Source organism: Schistocerca nitens, chromosome 4 (assembly GCF_023898315.1).
Source record: "Schistocerca nitens isolate TAMUIC-IGC-003100 chromosome 4, iqSchNite1.1, whole genome shotgun sequence".
Classification (NCBI taxonomy): Eukaryota; Metazoa; Arthropoda; class Insecta; order Orthoptera; family Acrididae; genus Schistocerca; species Schistocerca nitens.
The window spans coordinates 788,821,248-788,845,523 of NC_064617.1; the positions used below are offsets into that span (position 1 = coordinate 788,821,248).

General features: G+C 44.1%; 1 protein-coding gene across 1 annotated transcript in view; it reads right to left on the minus strand.

The window, feature by feature from the left end:
* Positions 1–24,276, minus strand: part of LOC126253169 (clathrin interactor 1) — a 194,017-nt gene that overhangs the window by 43,671 nt on the left and 126,070 nt on the right. The window contains exons 11-12 of the mRNA XM_049954327.1: positions 16,685–16,788; positions 15,909–16,059 (exon numbers count right to left, since the gene is read on the minus strand). Of these exons, the coding sequence (XP_049810284.1) occupies positions 15,909–16,059; positions 16,685–16,788 (255 nt within the window). The remainder of the gene's footprint in view (positions 1–15,908; positions 16,060–16,684; positions 16,789–24,276) is intronic.

A 24,276-nucleotide genomic window follows, 5' to 3' on the forward strand; every position in this document is an offset into this window, starting at 1 on the left:
GTGGTAATTGGGATGGTGAGGCGAACTATGAATGTGGGTGGTATAATTTGCAAGCAGTAGTTTCCTCCGGAGCCGCAATGGAGGAACGCCAGCTTCCACAAGGAGGCGATTCACTGTGCTCATTTGGAAAGCTCCCATCACAAGCCAAACTCCATAGTGGTGGATAGAATCTAGCAGTTGCAGCACTGATTGGTTGGTTGGTTGATTGATTGGGGTTGAAGGGACCAAACAGCAAGGTCATCAATACCTTGTTTCAAATGTGGTCCATTCAGACAGTTTGACATCTCAGAAAAGTCAGAACAATAAAAGGGAAAAGGCTAAAAAACGTGGAAGTGCAGTTGTGTAGTCAATGGTAAAAACAAAATGAGGGAAGTCAGCAAGCAAGCAACCCCAAGGCTATGCCACAGACAGGAAATATCCCACCTCTAAAGCAGTAGAAGCAAGACCACCTGCTATTTAAAAGCGTTCAACTGCTAGAATGTAGAAGTGCATATGGGAAAAGGAGACTACCCAATTCTAAAAAGTGATAAAAACAGAGTAAAAGGGAAAGAAAAGAGGATCTTGACCAGAGAGGGGAGTCGGGAATCCCCAAACAGTTTACAGTGGGAGACACCCAAACCCTCACCGCGCTGCCCCAACATCAGAGTGAGATTAAAAACCTTAAAACTGAGAATAAAAACCACTTTCATGGAGGAAACTGAGAACCAGTTTGACCATCCGGGAATCGTCAACCAACATTAAAGGTAAAGTGCGGGGAAGTATGTACTTAGTATGCAGAGTCAAAAGAAGGGGACATTCCACCAAAATGTGGGCTACTGACTGGAAGGCTCCACAAACACAAAGTGGGGGTGGCTCATGACGCAAAAGAAAACCATGGGCTAGCCTGGTATGGCTGATGCGGAGACGGCACAGTGTGGTTGAGGCCTTTTGGGAGAGGTGGAAGGAATAACGCCACGGGACTGGTGTCACCTTAATCGCATTAAGTTTATTAGACAGGGAGGTAGCCTCCCAAGAGTTGGCCCATGATTGTGTGAAGTGGGATTTGATATGAAGCCGTAAATCCACTGGAGGAGGGATTTCAGAGAACGGGGATAAGTAATTGCTCCCCCAGCCAAACGATCAGCAAGCTCATTACCTGGGATATCCACATGGCCAGGAACCCAAAAGAAGTAAATGGAACAAGCAGCACGGTGAAGATCAGCGAGATGGTCATGGATGACCGAGACCAAGGGATGGCGGGAAAAACACCGGTCAATAGCCAGAAGGCCACTCATTGAGACCATACATAAGAAAACGCGGTTGTGTTCGGACTATTTAATAAACATACGGGCCTGGGAAACTGCCATCAATTCCGCAGTAAACACCCCACATGTAGGTGGCAGGAGATGATTTTCCGTGCCAACAGAGGATGTGAAGGCATATCCCACATGATCAGCAGATTTAGAGCCATCGGTGTAAGAAATAACAGCATCCTGAAACTCCCATAAAATTCGGTGGAAAAAACAACAAAACACCATGGGGGGAATGGAATCTTTCGGACCTCGGCAGAAATCCATCCAAATTTGGGGCCGAGGAACTAACCAAGGGGAGGTGTTGGGAAGGGAGTGTGGGAAACAGGACAAAGAAGGAAGCTGAAAATCACGAAGAAGAGACGCAAGGTGGAGCCCAACCGGTAAACCCGCCAGAGTGCGGGAATCAGGTGGGTGATGTCCATGGTCTGGGAACAGGATAGAATAGGAAGGATGAGTGGGAGACGAATGGACAGCGATTGCATAAGAAACCAGAAGCTGGGACCGCCAAACAGAAGGGGGTGGGGGGTGGGGGGGTTGGAGGATCCCAGCTTCAACCAGGAGACTATCAACACGGCTAGTAGGTAAGGCACCGGTGGCCAAATGGATACCATGATAGTTGACCGGATCCAGCAGGTGCAGTGTGGAAGGAGCAGCCAAACCACAAACTTGACAACCATAGTCCAAGCAAGACAGCACTAAAGCCCAATAAAGGCAGAGAAGGATGGAGCGGTCCGCACCCCAAGAGGTGTGGGCAAGGAAGTGAAGGACATTGAGTATACGGAAACATCCTACCTTCAGAAGTCTGACATGAGGCAGCCACGTGAGCTTGTTGTTGGAAAGAAGACCCAGGAAACGACACTGTGGGACCACAGGTAATCGTTGTGCATCGAGGTAGAGCTCCGGATCGGGATGGATCGTAGGACGGCGACAGAAGTGGGCCAGCCGCAATTTTGAAGGAGAGAACTGAAACCCGTGTGTGAGGGTCCATGCAGAGGCACGCCGTATAGCTCCCTGAAGCTGCCGCTCTGCAAAGGCCATCGAAGAGGAACTAACCCAAATGCAGAAATCATCCACATGCAGAGCAGGGGCGACCAAAGGACCGACAGAGGCCTCGAGTCCATGGATAACAATAAGGAAAAGAAGTACACTCAATACAGAATCCTGTGGGATGCCATTCTCCTGGGTCTGTGGAGAACTAAAAACAGTACCAACCCGAACCCTGAATGAATGATAGAACAGGAACTGGCGGAAAAAAATCGGGAGTGGGACCTGAAGACCCCACTCATGAAGTACAAGTAAGATGTGATGGCGCCAAGCCGTGTCACAGGCCTTGCGAAGGTCAAAAAATACAGCAACCAAATGGCGGCGCTGGGAAAAAGCCTGCTGAACTGCGGATTCCAAGCGAAGTAAATGATCGATCGGAGACCGTCCCTCTCGGAAGCCACACTGCTAAGTGGACAATAGATCCCGAGATTCTAGGACCCAATTGAGCCGATGGGCTACCATCCATTCAAGTAACTTGTAAACAACATTTGTCAGACTAATTGGGCGATAGCTTTCGACAAACAGGGAGTTGTTACCAGGCTTAAGGACAGGAACCACAATGCTATCCCTCCACTGAGAAGGGAAGTCACCCTGGAGCCAAATACGATTAAACACACGGAGAAGATGTTGCTGTTGTGGAGCACTGAGATGTTGAAGCAGTTGGTTATGAATGGAGTCTGGGCCAGGGGACGTATCATGAGAAGAAGAAAGTGCCAAAAGAAGTTCCCATTCAGTAAAAGGTTCGTTGTAAGATTCTAACTGAAAAGGAGTAAAACATAAGGCGGAAGCTTTGGCCCACTGTTTCTGGTGAAGGAAAGCAGCCGGATAGGAGGCTGATGTGATGCTGTTGCAACATGGGTTGCAAGATATTCTGCGAGAATCAAGGGTCCGTGCAAAGGCCATCAGGGAGGTGAAGGCCTGGGATGATGGCCTGCCGATGGCAACTGTGAAGAGAGCGAATTGTAGACCATACCCATGACATAGGGACAGTAGAACCGAGAGAAGAAACAAAGTGTTCCCAAGACATCCGTTTGCTCTGTTTGATTAAGTAACGGGCTTTAGCTCGAAGGTGTTTAAAGGTAATAAGGTTTGCAATGGATGGGTGCCTCTTAAGGTGTTGCAAAGCTTGACGGCAATCACGGACGGCAATGACAACGGCTGTACTCCACCACGGGACTCGCTGGCGGTGAAATGGTCCAGATGAGTGCAGTACATCAAGGCTAGCAGCGCGAACAATCACGTGAGACATGTCACGCAGGACGTCATCAATACAACCTGACAAAGAGGGAGAAAACACAACCTGTGTAGTGTATAGAGGCCAATTGGCGCGTTGGAAAGACAAACGAGGCAACCTGTCCATCGGGGAGCAGGAAGGGAGCGAGATAATCAACGGGAAATGGTCACTATCACAAAGGTCGTTGTGTGGCGACCAGTGTAATGAAGGGAGGAGGGAGGGAGAAGAAAAAGAAAGATCAATGGCAGAAAAGGTACCATGACCAGCACTAAAATAAGTAGGAGAGCCATCATTAAGAAGGCACAAGTCGTGCTCTGCAAGAAACTGGTCTATGAGAAGACCTCGTCGAGATGGAAATGCACTGCTCCACAAGGGATGATGAGCATTAAAATTCCTGAGTAGGAGGAAGGGAGGAGGAAGTTGCTGAAGAAGGGCAGTTAAGGCAGCAGGTGTAAGAGTCCTGTCAGGAGGGAGATAAAGATTGCAAACCGTGACCTGAGAGTCCAGGTGGACCCTAACAGCAACCGCTTCTAATGTAGTTTGAAGAGGAATCCACGTGCTAGCAACGTCTGTATGGACCAACATACAAATGCCACCAGAGGTCCGCAGGGGGCCGACCCGATTTTGACAGAAAACATGGAACCCACAGAGGGCAGTGAGTCATCATCAGAAAAATGAGAAAGCCAGACATGCCGCCGGGTCACCACCAGTCACCAACAAGGAGGGGACAGCATCCACAAACAACAGGTCAGAATCAGCTTGCGAAGTTGGGGATGGGAGCTCTGGTGACACCAGAGGCTCCTTGTCCCGGGACTTATGTTTCTTCTTTTCTGTTGGAGATGATGAGAGCTGTGCGGCATGAAGGAGCCAGCTGCTGCAGCAAGATCGGGAACAGAAAGAGATCGGGTGACGTGGGGGCCCACAGACCGTGGTTCTCGCGGTCTTCGCGTGGCAGGAGACCTTTGGCCTGGAAGGTGCCGGGAAGGGGTATCCCGGGAGGGGCGCCCTTGAACGACAGACGCCGAAGAAGTGGGACACTTCTCCGGCTGGGGAGGGGAAGCGGCGCCCGGAGGAGAGGGTGTGGGAGCTGCAGCGGAGGGGTGGAAAAGAGGGGTTTGGGACTGGGGTAAGGAGGGGGAAGAAGGGGTGAAGATGTTACTAAAGCATAACTACACGTCATGGACACAGGGTGAAGACGTGCATACTTCTTACGAGCCTCAGTGTAGGTTAAACAATCAAAGGACTTATACTCCTGTACATTCTTTTCCTTCTTATATACTGGGCAATCTGGTAAACGTGGAGAATGATTGCCATGACAATTAACACACACAGGAGGCAGAACACAGGAAGTCCCCTCATGGAGTGGATGTCCACGGTCACCACAGAGAGAAGCCTGTGAACAGTGGGAAGACATGTGTCCACCTCATAGGAGGTGGGATGTACAGCTTCACGTCACATCAATAAACCATAATCTTTACTTTCTCAGGGAGGGTATCCCCTTCAAAGGCCAGGATAAAGGCACCAGTATCAATGCGATTGTCCTGCGAACCCTTCTGAACACGCCAAACAAAGTGAACACCCTGCTGTCTGAGATTGTCCCGAAGTTCCTCATCAGTTTGAAGGATGAGGTCCCTGTGAAAAATCACACCTTGAATCATACTTAGAGACTGGTGGGGGGTAATGGACACAGGAATTGTGCCAAGATGGTTACAGGCACGAAGGGCCGCAAACTGGGGAGCTGAAGCAGTTTTGCTCAACAACGAACCCGACCGCATCTTGCTCGGAGAGTCTGCTTCACCAAACTTGTCTTCAATGTGTTCCACAAAAAATAAAGGTTTCGTATTGGTGAAAGTATCCCCATCAGTCCTGGTGCAAACCAGATAGCGGGGGAAAGGTTTCGAACCTAGCCAACAGGCCTGACCCTCCTCCCAGGGGGTAGCCGTGGAAGGGAAGGCCGAAGGAGCAGGAGAAGCAGCACTAAAAGCATCAGTTCCACGTGGAGAGACAGCCGCAGATGAACAGCCAGAGTTCTGGACCCGTATGCGTTTCATTTGCATAGCGTCCGCCCTGATACCACCCACTCCGATCAGGGGCTCTCCCCACGGGCGCCACCCAGCCACAGCATGGGCCGTCTGGCAAAGCGGCCATTGCCAGGAGTTCCGATGCTCCAGGATGACAAGCAACCACTCCTAGGTTTACGTGAGGTGGTCACAGCTCAGGTATCAGAAGTGTGATCCCTGTGTGTTCAGGGGGCTCAACCAAAAGGGTACATAGCAATCCCGCTACACGCGCTGGCTACCGTGCTGGTTTTGCACCCTAGCAGGCACACGTTGGAGACACTAGGTAAGTTGCTCTTCCCCAAATGGCTCACACTACGAAACAGAAATTTAGTAATGGTGGTCAAACCCCAGATGGGGACCAGGGAATGCCGAAAGGATGAGGTGATTGTGCAACAAAACCAAATTGCAAAACCACCATAACTAGGAGGATAGCAGGGCCAACATGAGAGGGAGAGGAGAGGGCGAAGGGGAAGGAGAAAGGAGGGGAAGGGCAGGGAAATGCAGCCCTGGAAAGAAGGAAGGCTGCAATAGCTTGGGGCCCGTGCTCGCCATGCACGTACTCACGAAAGAACCATGAGCCCCCTGGGGGGTTGCAGCACAGAAGTCTATGCTGAACCATGCACTAGGCTCCCATAGTCAATACGGGAGAGCACGAGGGCTTTGTACAGCTGCAGCAGTGTAGGGCAATCACCACCCCAGTCAGTGTGGCTTAGGCATTGAATAATATTAAGATGTCACCAGCACTTTTCCTTAAACTGACAAATACATGAAAGCCAAGTTAAGTGGGCGTAGAAGACCAGTCACAAAAAGTGGTAAGTCTCCACTACATCAAGTAGTTGGTTACTGAGGTAAAGTTCTGGATGAGGGTGGACTGTACAATTATGACAGAAGTGCATGATGCAAGTCTTGGCAGCCGAAAACAAAGCCATGAGTGAGGGCCCACGACTGTACCTTTCGCATGGCTCCCTATAACTGGGTTTCAGCCACACCAATACAAGAGGAGCAGAAGGAAACATAAAAATCATCAGCCTATAAGACTGGTGATACTGAGGACCCTACTGCTAGTGTGAGACCGTTAACAGCAATTAAAAAGAGTGGGACACTCAGGACAGAGCCCTGTGGGACCCCATTCTCTTGGATATATGGCAAATTGTAGGAAGCACGACACAAACTTGGAAAGTGCAGAGTGATAAGAAGTTCCATATAAAAATTAGGAGCAGGCCCCAGAACTTCACTCATCAAGAGTAGCGAGAATGTGGTGTCGCCAACTGGTATTGTAGCCCTTAGTCGGGTAAAAAGAATGGCAATAAAGTACTGTTGCCAGGAAAAAGCCAATCGCATCACAAACTCCAGGTGAACCAAGTTGTCAGTGATGGACCACCCTGGGACAGAGCCAGAAGACCCTGAGACTCAAGGAGCCAACACAACTGCCAGTTCACCATACTTTCACACAGCTTACAAAGAATGTTGGTGAGGCTGATAGAACGATAGCTATACACACCTAACAGGTTCTTACCAGGCTTAGCCACTGTAGCGATGCTACTTTCCTGCCACTGTCACACGAATTCGCCACTGCTCCAGATGCAGTTGAAGATGGCAAGGAGGTGGCACTGTTAATCCCATGACAGATACTTAATCATTTGGTCTGGGACAAGGGATGTGTCAGGACAGTCGGCAAGAGCACTGAGAAATTACCACTCACTGAAGGGAGCATTATATGGCTCAGGATGTTATGGAGCAAAATATAGGTGTTGTCGCTCTACCCATGGTTTGAGGAGACGAAAGGTGGGTCGGTAATTCTCAGGTGCTGAGGTGCGAGCATAATGCTCAGCAAGACACTCTGTGATTGTCTAGATTGGCAGACACAGCTCCACGTGTGGAAATTCCAGGTACACCTGGAGGGATCTGAAAGTCGTATAGTCATCAGAGCTTGGTCCAAACCCAGGAAGGAGTGGTTCGTGTTCCAATGGAGGAGACGTATCATTCCCAACATTCCTGCTTCCACTGTTTGCCGAGTAGGTGGACCTGGGCAGGGAGCTGTTTGAAGGCAATGTGGTTCTCCAGGAACGGGCGGCACTCATGATGTTGGAGGGCTCACCTACAGTCTCAAATGGCTGCAGCGATTTCTGGCGACCACCGAGGCACTTACTTCCGCCATAGGCATGATAATAATGATGATGGGCTTGTGTCACAGATGAGTAATGCCTGAGACTGGGCTGGGGATGCCATCTGAATCACAACTGACCCATCGCGTATTTTAGACTGCCCTGTCATTTCCTCAAACTTGCCCTCCAGGTGCTTAACAATAAACAGAGTCTTCATACCCAGAAAGGAGTTCCAATCAGTTCTGCTGCACACTAAATAATGAAGTGGATATGGCCCTCTTCGTTCTGTAGCCCTATGTTCCTCTCTTGCTGTTGTCAGGGAAAGGAATGATTTATAGTCATACCTTTCACCACTGTTAACAACCTCCCTTTCTTAGAGACTGCTTGGGCCATTCAGTCCCCAGAAAAAGATGACTTGGACCACTTCATTACGGGTCATCCGACCTGATGCCACCCACTCCGATCATGGGCTCTCCCCATGGGCACCACCCAGCCACAGCAAAGGCCACCTGGCACAATGGCCGTTGCCGGGAGTCTTGATGCCCCAAAAGGACAGGCATCTACTACTTGCGTACATGGAGAGTTTGCAGCTCAGGCATCAGCAGTGTGATCCATGTGTTGTCAGGGGGCTAGCACCAAATGGATACATGATGGCCCCACCACAACAGACTGGCTACCATGCTGGATATTGGGTGCAGAGAAATTCATAGTGTCATTGGTGGCAAAAGAGGAGAGTAGGCAATGGAATAAGATGACATACCCCGGAAAGTGTCCTCACCCAAACAGTTGAATTACAAGTGGAGATGCAAAGCCATGACAATAAAAGGTGCAGACCTATTCTAACAGCACTATGGATAAATGATGCACTGCACAATTCTGTAGAATTTGGAAGGTGGGAGGTCAAACCATAAGCAGGACCTGAACTTATTGGGCCAAGAAGTGGGAGACTCCTTTTAGTTGCCTCATATGATAGGTAGGAATACCTTGGGCCTATTCTAACCTCCAAACCGCCAGGGGTAAATGTTTGTATAAAATGTTATTGGGAGCAGAAAAATCAATAGGGTCATGGGGACGAAAGAGGACAGTAGACAATGGAAGAACATGACAGACCCCGGAAGGTGTTCTTGCCCAAATAGTTGAATTACAAGTGGAGATGCAAAGCCATGTCAATAAGAGGAAGGAGACACTGTAAAATGCTAATGCTGATGCTGATGATGTCAGTCAGCTGTTGGTTGGTTGGTTGGTTGGTTGGTTTGTGGGGGTTCAAGGGACCAGACTACAAAGGCCATCAGGCCCTTTTTCCACGACCATGAAACACCCAAAAGGAATAAAAACAAGCAACGGAGAAGACAAGGAATTACAGAGAACAAGAAAGACACAGACAAAAGGAAGTAAAAGCACACAGAGTGTTACAGTGGTTGGCCGACCATGGAAACAAAAAAGGAAAAGCCAACCAACACGAGACACACTAAGAACCCCAATCTAAAACCGTAGGCCAAAGGCTAGACACAACACACACACACACACACACACACACACACAAAAACCCTTAGATTGAGCGATAAAAGCCGCCTGCTAGAATAAAGTGCAAAACTAAGCCTGCCATGTTGGGTGAAGGCAGGGTGCCCCAGGTACCAAGGACATTCCGCTGCAAAACCACCCGGAGATCACATTCTGAAAGGCCAATCTCCAAAGCCGGTGCATCAACAGCCTGTTTGGCCAGCGAGTCAACACTTTCATTACCTGCGATGCCGACATGACCCAGGGTCCACATAAAACCATAGAGTGGCCGCAACAAGCAAGACTATGGATGGACTCCTGGATAGCCATCACCAGACGAGAGTGAGGAAAACACTGGTTGATAGCTCGTAAACCTCTCAGGGAGACACTACAGATAACGGACGACTCCCCTGAGCAGGAGCGGATATACTCTAGGGCGTGAGAGATGGCTACCAGCTCAGCAGTGAAAACACTGCAGCCAGCCGACAATGGGCGTTCCTCAGAATGATCCCCAAGTGTAATAGCATAGCCAACTCTACCAGCAACCATCGAACCATTGGTAAAGACCATTTAAGAGCCATGAAACACAGCAAGGATGGAAAGAAAGCGGCGGCAGAGGGCCTCAGGAGCGACTGAGTCCTTTGGACCCTGTGCCAAATCCAGCCAAAGGCATGGACGGGGCACACACCATGGGGATATATGGATATAGGCCCGGAAAAGAAGTGGGAGAGGGAAAAACTCAAGCCCAGAGAGAAGAGCCCAGAGAGAAGAGCCCAGAGAGAAGAGCCCAGAGAGAAGAGCCCAGAGAGAAGAGCCCAGATGCAAACCGCCATCGTACACCCTGACCGGGGCCGCCGTTCTGGAAGATGGACGACTGTGTTGGGGAACACGAGACGCTAATTTGGATGCCCGGGCAAGCTACAAACATGTGCAGCATAAGCGGCCAGCAGTCGTCGGTGCCAGATCTGCAATGGAGGGACACCAGCCTCCACAAGTATACTGTTTATAGAGCTTGTGCGGAAAGCTCCAGTTTCGAGTCTGATCCCACAGTGAAGTATGGGGTCGAGCAACTTTTAACGCGGAAGGCGGTGCCGAACCATAAGCCAGGCTCCTATAATTGAGACGGGACTGAATCAACACCCGATACAGTCGTAGTAGGGTAGAACGATCGGCACCCCAGTGACTCAAGCCACAAAGAGCATTAAGATGGCGCCAGCATGTTTGTTTAAGCTGCCAAATATGAGGGAGCCACCAGCAAGAGAAGATGTGTCACGCTTCATCGCATGTCATCCACCCTGATGCCACCCACTCCGACCAAGGGCCCTCCCCACGAGCACCACCCAGCCGCAGCAAAGGCCACCTAGCAGGATAGCCATTGCCGGGAGTCCCAATGCCCCAGAGAGACAGGCATCTACTCCTTGGCATATGTGGGGAGTTAACAGCGCAGGCATCTGCAGAGCGATACCTGTGTTGTCAGGGGGCTACAACCAACAGGGTACATCATGGCCTCACCACAACAGACTGGCTACAGTACTGGATATCAGGTGCAAAGTAGTCCATGGTCGTCGTCGGAGCAGAAAGTGACACAGCATAGTGGATGGTGGAAACTGCACCCAGGAACGTATCCTCACCCAAGGGATGGAGAGTGAGCGGAACTGCAATGCAACGACGAGAAAGTTGGCTAAAGATCTCAATGCACAATGGACACGATGCACCATGTAAGAAGCCCTTCCCAAACTGGCTCGCTCTTCGGTAAAATCTGGTAGAATGGAGGTCAAACCCTACAGGGGACCATCGGACAAAGGCCAAAACACGTGTGACTCCTTTTAGTTGCTTCTTACGACAGGCAGGAATACCACGGGCCTTTTCTAGCCCCCGAACCCGCAGGGGTCAGCCAGATGTGCAGAAGCTCTGTGGCTCTAAAGGTACTAATGCTGCTATACGATTCTCCAATGGCCGTCAGATACAATATACTTAACGTAAAACATTCTAATAATGCTACTTGTTTGTCAGTCTTTAATGATTCCTGTAAGTTTTAGTATGGGCTTAATCGCAACTACGTAGGGCTTTTGATACCAAGCAGATGGGCAAGTCGATTTTACACTATTATTAAAGGTATTAATTGAGAAGTGATCAAGCCAGGTCAAGCGAGTAAATGAAACTATAACTTTTATGCTGTGGTAAGTAAACAGAATTCGACTAATTTGGATGTTTAGAAGTACTATACAAGCAAAGGAATATTTAAGTTGGGAGAGCCTTTAGTAATCGAAAACTAATCATTTCACTCAAAGCAAGACAAATTTGATTTTGCAGTAGGGTATACGGGAGAGATTTTCGTTGGAAGAATACGATTTACGAGGGCGGTTCAGAAAGTAACCTCCGATTGGTCACAGTGCGGGTTGTGGGGGGAGTAGCGACGCCATCTGTGCGTTCACGCACTCAACAGGTCAGTCGGCATCAAGCCGTGGACGAGTGAACGTCATACCTGCGCTAGTTTAGTTTTTGTGGCAGTTTGAAATGTGTGCTGCAATAGAAAACCCCGCCAAATGTGAAGTGCGTGCTGTCATAAGGTTTTTTATAGCCAAAGGATATTCTGCAGCAGCTATTCATCGTGAGCTTTGTGCCGTGTACGGACCAAGAGTTATGAGTGAAGGAGTTGTCCGTGAATGGGTACGTTTATTTAAAAGTGGACGAGAAAATGTTCATGATGAAGAGAGGAGTGGTAGACCATCATTGGTGACTGACGAACTCGTTCAGACAGTTGATGCAAAAGTTCGTGAAAATCGACGTTTCTCAATGTCGGAGTTGTCTACTGGTTTTCCACAGATTTCTAAGACTCTCTTGTACGAGATAGTGACAGCAAGATTGGGTTACCGTAAGTTCTGTGCACGATGGGTGCCCAAAATTCTTACCGACCACCACAAATCTCAAAGAATGGCCTCTGCATTAGACTTTCTGTCACGTTATGAGGACGAAGGAGAACCATTGTTAAACAGAATCGTGACCGGTGACGAAACCTGGATTAAGTACGTGAACCCTGAGACAAAAGAACAATCAAAGATGTGGGCACATTCAAATTCGCCTACCAAACCAAGAAAAGACTCGCAAGATTTTTCTGCCAGAAAACTGATGGCAACGGTGTTTTGGGATGCCAAAGGGGTGTTGTTGGTTGAATTCATGGAACGTGGTACGACCATTAATCAAGACGTGTACTGTGAAACAATAAAAAAGTTACGACGGGCTATACAGAACAAACGCCGTGGTATGCTGACTTCCGGTATCGTTTTTTTGCACGATAACGCCCGACCTCACTCTGCTCGCAGAACAACGGCCCTTCTTGAGTCCTTCAAGTGGGACGTTATCAACCATCCACCTTACAGCCCAGACCTGGCGCCAAGTGATTATCACCTCTTCATGCATTTGAAGAAATGGCTCGGGTCACAGCGGTTTGATGACGACGAAGAGCTCAAAGATGCGGTCACAGGCTGGCTCCAGGCACAAGCGGATGATTTTTATGCAGAAGGAATTTCAAAGCTTGTGAAGAGATACGATAAGTGCCTCAATCGCTATGGAGACTATGTAGAAAAATAGTGCAAAGATGTAGTTGTAAGATGTATATATTAAAATATTTTTATTTAACTTGGTGTATTTTTTTAAATCAACCGGAGGTTACTTTCTGAACGGCCCTCGTATTACCAGTGTGAAGAAGTTTTGCCTGTGCAGAGTGGGAAGGATTTCGATAAGTTGCCTTGGTTCTTGTAATAGGCTCGAATGTATGATTGTAGCAGGCATTACTTTTGAGTCAACAGACAGTTTTGAGTTGCTAATTGGTAAATTTATCCTTCAACTAAAATATTACTACTAAACCGAATTGTGCATTTTTATGTGGTTTGAGGAACCATCGAAACACAAAGTACTGCATTATGCATTATTCCTATTCATCACTTGTTTCCTAAGCTGAATAGAGTTTTCACATTTTATTGTAACCCTTGTCACTGGGAGAAGTAATTTAGGTATAAGCCAACACCAGAACTGTTTGAGAATTTATATGCATTTTTATTAAGAAAGAGCGTTTCACCCATTGCTTTGTCCTTGTACATATATCACATATATTCAACATATTTCACACATTTCTGTACGCATAGTTCACCTGTATCTCCAGAAAATTTCACTCTGCAGTTTGGTTTTCACATAGCTCAATGTTTTTTGACATCATATTTCCTGAACTATGGGTCGTAAAATGATATACTTTTGTAGGCACATTCAGCTGCATATGTGGATACTGTCTGCTATTAACTCTTATTTGAAACACTTCTTGCAAAGAAGTAATAAATTTAAAAGGCAGTTTTTCACACATCTTATCTACTAAACTACGTGTCGTACAATCCTATAACTTTGCACGTACATTCAATGGTATACATGAATACTACCTGCAAAATGTGTTGAGAAATACATTTAGCAGCGAGGAAGTAATAAATTAAGAAGTCTTTCCTGATGACGTAGTTTCAGTGCATGAAAAGTCAAAATTTTGCAGTGATAATTTTTTTTTTCCTTTCATAATTTTGTGGGAGATTGTTAATGAGAAAAAGCTTTGTAAAGTTTTGGAATTATGTGTGAAGCTTGTTGCAAGTAACTAAGTGCTCTCATTCTTGAATGCCTGATAAGAAGTCTGGCTATTCTTATGTCATGGGCTACATTTCTTTTTTACTCCCCCATCCCTTTTAATAAGCAGATGTTTTTTACCCCCACAATTTCTTTCCAGATAGTGAGTGATGTCTGTACCATGTTTAGTTGAAATCAGTCCAGTGGTTTAGGAGGAGATGCGGAAGTAATACATATGCAAGGCCAAGTTGGCAATGGGTACACTAGAAATTGATTGTAGTGAGGGTAATGATTTAAAAGAAATAATAAAATTTCAGTCTGCCCTGTAACATCAAACGATGAAGTTCTGATCATTTTATTTACTAGTTAGACCTGGTAATATAATGGTAAAATATAGTTCTGATGAAAGAATACAAAAGCACTTCACAAAGTAAAGATGTGAAATGAAATAGTACTTCTTTCACTGACAAAAAAAGGAGAAAAAAAATACTTTCAATAGCTACAAGTAAGGTTTCAGCTATGTAATAAAAACTAATTCCCAGTAACATATAAGACACTATTACAGAAAGAAAGATCAAAGATACATATACAAATATTATGGTATAAACATGAAAGTTCTCAATATCAGAGGTCTATCTTAGTAGACTGACCTCATCCCCCCATTTTCTGTCATTCCTTAGTTGCTTCAGAATTCATGGAGATATGTTCTGTCTAAGCAACTAAGTGAAAGGCAGTTTTCTTCCATACACATTTTGCTTCTTTTACTTCTTTTATTTATGAAGCAGTATGCATTAGTTAAGAATGTGTTATGTTATATGAGAAAACTAACATAATAATACACTTTTAACTACTACATACTGCATTACGCAAACACATACAAAATTTTACATGCCACTGAAGATGCTTCATAAATAACAGAAGAAATACTCAAAAAACTGCCTTTCATTTAGCTGCAAAGGCGAAACATAGCTCCGTGAATATTACACCTCTGTTATCTTCTTACATTTGAAAACAAAGGAAAGAGTATTGCCAAAACATCCGTATGTAAAGTTTGCATTTTAAAAATTTTCATAAGAGAAGAGTTAGTTGTCACTACAGAGCCACAGAGAATTTAAAATTCTTTAAAACATGATAAGGCTAAGACAATAGCCTAAAGGTATATTAGTTTTCTGGCAACAAAGTCGAAGATTAAATTATTATGTTACCATAACTGCAAGTGATCTGATTTCAATTTGTTTAAATCACACAAGAAATATGGTGTGTGTGTGTAAGAAGAAAAATTTTTTAATTCAGATGTGCAGTATTAAGTGAGTAAGTATGTAACACAGGAAGGTATAAGCATCCTTATGTAAAGATAATTAAACTGTCACAGGCTATCACCAAATGACTACTTTGTGCAGACTGCTTACATTAAAAGAATAATTTTGTATTGTCGCAAAGGAAATATTAAACTAGAGAGCTACAGGGCTCAGTTTTGAGGGAGTAAAAAGTGCAGCAGCAGGAGCAGGAGGAAAATAGGAGTCAAAATTGGTGAAGCCAGCTCAGCTGTCATTATAAGTGCCCTTGTGAAATCAAATAATCCTGATTTACACAGTACAGGATTTGTCAGTACACCACGATGTATTTTGTGTTTGGAAAAAGGTGGTGCTCTAAGTCTCAACTGTTCTACTGCAGGAACAAATCAATTAGGAGAATAGCTAGTTCATAACATGATTTAACCTCTTTAGGTGATACTGTCTTTTGTAAAATAAAGACCTCAAATGTAACAGTGAAAAGATGCCTCATGACTAAGAACCATATCTAAATCACCTTTATGAGATGCATCTCTCTCACTTCTAAATGATGTAAAGATAATCTGTTGGCAAAACAATATCCACTTTGGCACAAACTGTATTTTACAAAGAGTGTCCATTTTGCCTTGATCTATCTTCTAAATTTCGAACAACTCCATAACATTATTGCCAAATAAAACAGTCTTAACAAAATACCACATATGAATTTTTATTTTCATGGAACATTTTAAATAATATTCACCTTCTTTTTTTGTAACAGAAATAATGTTAAGCCTTACCTTGAGGAGGGCGAACCACAGGAGGAATTGGACTGCTACATGCCAGCTGATTCATGGTAGGTGTTGGCTTGGAAGAATTTCGGAAGCCCGAGATTGTTAAGTTATCTATGTCTATGTTTAATTTGCCAGAGTTGCTCCATGTACTGCCAATCTGTTCAAAGAAAATTTTTGATTCATTTTTTAAGTGAACCCCCCCCCCCCCCCCACACACACACACTTATTAAAAATAAATTAATGTTTCATTTGTTAGAATAAGTAACCACGTTATCTCAGCAAAATTATCTAAATATTTTTAACCGACAATTGTATGGCATATATAATTAAAGTAACTCTAACATGTCATTCAATAACACCAGTTTTAGTGAATAGAAAATTGGCAGGACAAAGAGCCTCTTTATCTCAGTTTGTATTGCAGGTGGTCCTATCTTTACCACCCATGTGACTCGTGTACAATACTTAAATATGTGTCTCTTTACAATCAAAATTATTCTTGTGCATGACAGCTGTTCCTCCTCTAAGAAAAACTGTGTTTAAAGTAATAAGTGTTAACACTGATGCAATATGTATGATGAACAATACTACGAATACTGCAAGGATATGGAAGCTGCTCGGGATTGCAAACATTTACATCATCTATTTTAATAAAGAGTATTGTGCCAGGAAAAACACTACTGTTGCAACACAGTATTCACAACAATAAATGAGTTTTACTATAAGAAGGAGAAACAATTTCAACAATATTAATCAAAATTTCAACTCTCTTTCAGAATTTGTACCTGTTGTGCGGTAGATTGGTTGCAGGAAGACTGAGAGACTTGGTCCTTTCCGGCAGATGGTGATGTTGGTTGCAAGGGTTGTGGTGACAATGTCAGGGGAACTCCTGTGACAACAGTAAAAGGTAATCTTAGTTAACACCTATTGTAGTACTTTAAAATGTCTGTCTGTTCACATTTAGTCTTTTAAAAGTTAACACCATATTCAGATTTAAAGAATATTCTTCACATTGAAGGGCATATTAGATAATTACTTGTTACAAAACTAAAATTTATTACAATGTGAACTTAAAAAGTAACACTACACACAACTGATTAAGTCAGTGCATAATAAACCACAATATCCACTGAAAATATGGAATACTTCCTTACTAGAAATTGAATAGAACTAATCACATTACCGTTTATCTGCATCACTTTTTACAATAATTTAAATATTCACACATTTTAAACCACTAAAGGAGTTTAGTATCTTATCAACGACATGAGTATTTTATGTGGATAACTTTTCCATTTTGAAGACGGAGGAAGGAGTGGTCATAGTCTTAACCACTGTGCCATCTCTCCACGTGGATAATTACCTCATTTTTTAAATAAACTCAGCCATTAGTGTTTCTCCTCAAATGTGCCTGTCTGCTGCACAAAGCCCTATTGATACCATGATCAGAGACCTAGTATCATACAGGTTTTTATACAGGATGTCTAAAAAAAAAAACTCCCAGAGGGGTCCGTGAGTGGCGCAGTACGGCCATCGCCACAGCACCCACCCCGCCCGGCTCTCCAACACTGATCTGGTGCGCGCTTCCCCTGAGTTAAGCATAAACAACATTGCCATGTGATTAACTGAAACCTAACTTTATTTACAGTAGGTGATCAAAATGATGTCCGTCTGTGGTAAGAGCAGCCCACCTCCTGAACAATCAGCAAACACTCGACAAATTTTGGCTGCCAAAATCTGGGAAATGACTAGCCGAACCTTCTCTCCCAACTCTTTGAGCATGTGGGGATTGGTTGCATACACCTTATCTTTTAGCATTCCTCAAAGATAAAAATCAGAAGGACTTAGAACTAGAGAATGAGAAGGCCAGTCAACTATCCTATCATCAAAAACATTTTGTACTGCTGTCATAGAAGCACTGGCTATGTGTGATCCTAGAAGCACTGGCTATGTGTGATCTTGCAGTGTCCTGCATGACATAACCTACATCTTTTCATTAGGTGTCAGTTCTCGAAAAAATGATGCAGTCTATTGTTAATAGCTGTTTTGTGGAAAAAGATAGGTCCACTAATTAGTCTTGCACTAACTACATACCACACTCCTATGTTCACATCATGCAGAGGTTGCTAATTGAATTCATGAGAATTTTAGGAGCTCCACCGTCAGTTGTTCTGATAATTTACGTACTCTGACAAATGCAGCCAGGGTCCATCGTGCACAGACTGAACAGCCAGGTGCCGTAACAACGTTGAGCAACAGTATTTGAGTTCCTCAGCTGACACACTACCGTACTATTGTATGGTTTCATTTTCAGTTTGTGCACAGCTCTGTGAGCAGATGCTCTCGATACACCAGTCTAAAGTGCCAAATGGCACAGAGATTTTCTCAGACTTCTTTCCAAGGTCTCCCCTATCTTCTAATTTATTTTCAGTTAGGACACTAGGTTCTCTAGGCCGTTGTTTGTGTAACACAGATCCATTCTCTTGAAATTTCTTCACTCATCTATGCATCGTCAAATCACTGGGAATGTGCACACCAGGAAATTTTTGTATAAATTCAACCTGACATTCCACATACGATTCTATTTTTACATAGTTCAGCACAAGAAACACTCATTGATCCTTCGTGTACACCATACCAAATGGAAAATCAACAGAAAGTGCTCTTAAACACTCAAACACTCAGTCACAAAGTGGTGGCATTCTTTATTGATTCTGGATTTTGCAGTGGCCAAGATGTTTATGAGCAGTGCAAATCTTGCACTGATAGAACTTTTCTATATCTATGGCAAGAATATTCATCTGTGCCTGATCAGTATTCACTTAATTGGGAATAGGATATGCTACTGTGCAGCGAGTAAGGACAAATAAAATGTTGGACCAAACAGATACATCTGAGTCTAATATTAATGCTATTGTGATTAATGTAAAATCTCATATAAAGATGTGAAACAAATACTAACAAAGAGATAGAGGGGCTGGCCAGTACTTACCTCAGCTCAGTACAGCCGATAGATACACAAAAAACAGAACCAAAAATTTACGTTCCTAGCTTTCGGAACAAATGTTCCTTCATCAGGGAGGAGAGAGGGGAAAGAAAGGGAAGAAGGGAAAGTAGATTCAGTCACTCACAACCCAGGTTAATGCTATTGTGACATTCAAGACACAACTTTCTGAAGAATTTGAAGACAAACATGCATGGCTGCAAGGCAAATGCACCTCCAGACCTGTTACAAATTTGCATACCTTAGGCCATTACGAATCACGTTACTCAATCAATGGAATTCAAAGTTGGACATTCATGCCTTTTGTCTTATTCCTCCAGGTCAACATGTAACAATCGCAACTGCTACCAATGATATAACCTGTATAATGCAGATACTGGCTAAAATGTATAGAAACTGTAATACAGACATGCTTTGAGAAGACAGTAAATAAGAATGATGTTTTGGGAAAACAGTAGATAAAAATGGGAGCTGAAAGATAAACTGTGACTGTGGACAAGACTAATGTAAGCAGAAAATAAGGTGACAAAATTTACAATGAAGAAGAACATTACACTAATTAATTAGAGTAAATAAAATATATAACATAAAATGAATATCTCACCTGTATATAAATGTAATATTTTTTGAACTCTGATTTCCCTCTCAAAGATGAACTCCATAAACATTTATCTCAGAGGGAGAGCTATAAAGGAACTCAGGTTCCATCTTAAAGGACAGTTGACCAAGCACTAGGTATGTATGTACCTAGTAAAACAGTTTGTGATGGGAGAGACGACGGATGGAATAGATTCTCCATAAAATATTGCCAAAGAAATGACAATTACTGCATAAGAAGTGTAAAGGGCCATAAACAGAGCTGTACTGAATACAATTCATTCAGCTGTCAGATTATAATCCGAAGACCTTTCAAAACTCAAAAGAAGTTCTTATCATGTGTAAAGGCTGCTAGTCATTCCAAAGTTAGTGCTTAGATGCTCGTGGATGACAGAAAAACTACATCCAAATGGCTGGCACACAGACCTTCATTGTTAATCCACTAGGTGGATTCGATCTCCTATTTCCAGAAGCAGCATGTACGAGTAAATATGCTCTGCTACCTGAGTGGGTTTTCAAATTCTGTCGACAGTGATACATAATACTGAAAACGAAATTTTTTTTGTTGCCACCGGAAGCCATTACATATGCAACCTCCAGCTGGAAGACCATTTTAGCCATTTAATACAACTATATCTACAAACATGTTCCACAAGCCACTGTATTGTGCACGGTGGAGGGTACCTTGTATCAATCCTAGTAATTTCCTTTCCTGTTCCAGTGACAAATGAAGTCAGGGAAAAATAATTCAATATACCTTCCTGCGAGCCCTGATTATCTTATCTTCATGGTCCTTACACCCAATGGACATTGGTGGCAATAGAATTGCTCTGCAGTCAGTTTCAAAGGTTGGGTCTCTAAGTTTTCTACCCCCTGTTCTGCACTCATAGGTAGCACACCATGCCTAGTACAGGTCCACCGTGGCACTTGGGGGCCACAGCACCAAGTTACAACACCTGAAGATGGGCTTACAAGAGCCCAAAACTGGTCATGTGATAATAAAAGTACTTTACAATTGAAGCGGTATTTTCAGCTTCTGATATAATGCTAAGTTGCGGATGTTCCTCCAACAGGATTACTTGCATGTTGATCGAACTACTGGTAACATATCTAGCACCCCACCTCTGAACTGCTTTGATGTCTTCCCGTTAATCTGACCTGGTGAGCATCACAAAGTGTGGCGGAGGGTACTTTGAGCACCTCTATCGGTTCTCCCTTCCATTCCAGTCTCGTATTGTTTGTGGAAAGAAAGATTGTCGGTATGCCTCTGTGTGGGCTCTAATCTCTCTTATTTTATCCTCATGGTCCCTTTGCGAGGTATACGTAGGAGGGAGCAATACACTGCTTGACTCCTCGGTGAAGGTACCCTTGTCACAGGGATCATATCCCTGTGGAAGATCCAGGTGCAAGACCTGCCCAATCTACCCAACCAGCATTTCCCAGTCTCCTTCATGATGAGACATACTTTCTTAAAATTCTTCCAAAAAATCTAAGTCAACCATTCACCTTGCCTTCTACTGCCCTTATGTGCCCATTCCATTTCATTTGTTGCATTACACCTAGATATTTAATGTACATGACTATGTAAAGGAGCACACTACCAATGCTATATTCGAACATTACAGGATTGTTTTTCCTACTCATCAGCATTAACTTACCTTTTCGTACATTTAGAGCAAGCTCCATTATAAAAAGCTGTGCAATGACTGCAGAGGAGCTGGTGTATGATATGGCTGCTTTCACAGGTGGCCTAGCATCTGATGGCGCACGATAAGCCTGTGACAGGATGGGAAGTGCTGGTTGGGTAGATTGGGCAGGTCTTGCACCTGGATCTTCCACAGGGATATGATCCCTGTGACAAGGGTATGGGATTGAGTGTGGCACAGGAATGTACTAGGATATTGTGAAGGTTGGGCGGGCAACAGAACACCACTTTAGGAGGGATGGAAAGGGTCTTTGGTAGGATGTCCCTCATTTTGGGGCATGATGATAAATAATCAAAGCCCTGACGAAGGATATGGTCCAGTTGCTACAGTCCAAGGCAGTATTGAGTGATGAAGGGGGCGCTCATTTGTAGCTGGCTCTTGTGGGCATGGGAGGATTGAGGGTACTTGGGGAAATGGAATGGGAAGGCTATTTGTGGAGTTTGTCTGGGGGAGAGTAACTGTCTGTGGCAGCCTTTGTGAGACCTGCAGCATGCAGGGCATGGGAGTTCTTGTCAATGCAGATGCACTGTCCCCAGGTGGCCAGGCTGTACAGCAATGACTTTTTGGTGAGGAAGGGGTGGCAGCTGTTGAAATGCGGGTACTGTTTGTGGTTGGTGATTTGACACTGCGTCTGGCAGCCTTGTCATTTTGCCACCTAGTCCCTGCACTCTCCGCCAGGCAGTGATCCTTTCTCCCCCCACTTCCCCTCATATCTTACTATCCCTCCTTTTCTGTCACTTCCAATTGCTTCTATAGTTCAACATGGCAGTTGCACTCCCAGAGGAGCTGCCTGAGACAGAAGTCGTGTGGGTGACACGTGCTTGCTTGTCTGAAAGCGTGTGGTTTTTATTTTCTGAAGAAGGCTGTGGCTGATAGCTAAATATGTAACCCTTTTCATTGTGTCTGTCTGCAACTCAATGTTCACCTTTATGATGAGTAACAACCTCTTCTTTTCATAACACTATAGAACCAAATGTGATGCATATTCCAACCGCTTGCCAAAATTTTATCACGTTTGAGCAGCACAAGATACGAGCTGAGCCTCTGCAAGTTGAGTATGCATTGGAACCCTCGCAAAAATGATGGATGTACTTCAGCTAGAAGGTCAGAAAATTAAAGAACTCTGCCCTGAACATCAGTAACATAAATGTTTGAGACAAGCTGGTTAGACAATGTTTGTAGAACCCAGCTTGGCAAAATTTGGCAGACAATGTAATCAAGTTAGGGGATACCATCTACCTGATTATAGAACGGCAGAGATCACAATTAAAATTCAGTATTCAACAACATTAACAGGGGAATTTTGGAGATGCTGAACAGAGTGTCAGCAGGCCTACTGCAGTGCTGTGATGTGAACCTAGAAGAGAATCTCTCGTCCCAGACTGCAACTGTAGAAGGAATGCAAAATGCCTCCACATACGCGCTCCCGCCCACTGTTATCAACTGACTTGATTTTCACATAACAACTCTGTCAATTGTGTAAATGCTGTGGATGGATGTGTCCCTTGGCAATTCCTCTGTTCACTTAAGAACTTAGAGAATATATATTGCCTGACAAGAAAGTGAAGACCTGGTCGAATATCACTGCAGGTCCATACACATACACTTGATCAGCAGGTATTTACATTATTAGAATTGCAGTACTCTGTGACAGTTACCTTGGCCACCAGAACTTACTTGTCTCAGTAGGTCCATTTTCTCTCTCTCTCTCTCTCTCTCTCTCTCTCTCTCTCTCTCTCTTTTTTTTTTTTTTTTTTTTTTGCAAGATTCGGCTGTTCGATAGGGAATGTCAAATTAAACACCTTTCAGCCATGAATTTTCAACCTTATTTTATTTGGCAACCAGTTTCAGTGTTTTACTACATCATCTTCAAGCCCCTGACCAACGTGCAAGAAGAATCTACCTCAAAACAGAGCCAGCAATACTGGTATAGTAGATATCTGCTTGCTGCAGTGAAAACTTCACTTTGGCAGGTGATGGTTGATGTGTTCACTGTAGCAAGCGGATATCTACTAATACCAGCATTGCTGGCCCCTGTTTTTTATCACAACCAAGGTAGATTCTTCCTGCATGTCAGTCAGGGGCCTGAAGATTGCGTAGTACACCACTGAAACTGGTAGCCAAATAAAATAAGGTTGAAAATTCATGGCTGAAAGGTGTTTGATTTGGCATCCCAAAACGTACTTGCATTGTTCATATTTCATGTTGTTACCAGCCTTGGTAGGGTATATAAAGGTGGCATGAACAATGTCTGATGCTGAATGATCACTGGACATAGAGGTGCCACATACTCATGTGGGACAGCATGATGCAGTTTGAAAGTGGCCTCATTGTTGATCTCCATTTGGTCAGCTGGTTGAATTGTGCAATATTCGTATGTGTGAAGCAGTCAGATGTGATAGTGGCTCATTTTGGACTGCTTGAGAACATTAGGCTAGGCACATTCAGTATCATGTTTCTGGTCAAACACCTCAAGTAAGCACTGCAGTATTGTGCACAAAGCAAATTGTCAGTCCTTAATATCTTTACCTGCCAGCAGATATGTTATGAACCCCTGCAACATTCTGTGTTATCCCACATCATTGCTTGAGACTTGCAGCAGTCACACCAGGGAATTACTGCCCCTTGCATAGGCTGCTGTTAACACCACAAAATGAGTGGATGCATCTGGAGAAGTGCTATGACCAGGAAGCATCATATTGTGCTTTCCTAAAACTGAAAATTACATTAGGATATTTTGTGGGACGGAAAAAAAGTGGAAAAAAAGAAAGAAGGACGGCATCATTTACAAGACGTTGTGGACAACACTGAGCTCATTAAGCAAGTCAACTAAAATAAACGTTCTTGGATAGCTGGGCGTATAGAAAAATGAAGACTAAACAAAACCACATTAAACAAGAATGAGTGTGTACTGATGAAAAATTTGTACTTACCAATAACATTTCCAAATCTTTTTCCTTACTGTCATGTGAGATACCATGTTGCTGTGCTGAGAAAAACTTTTTGACCTTTCTACATATCTGAACTTTCCATTTTCTTTACTGTTTCTCTCATTTTTTTTTTATTTATA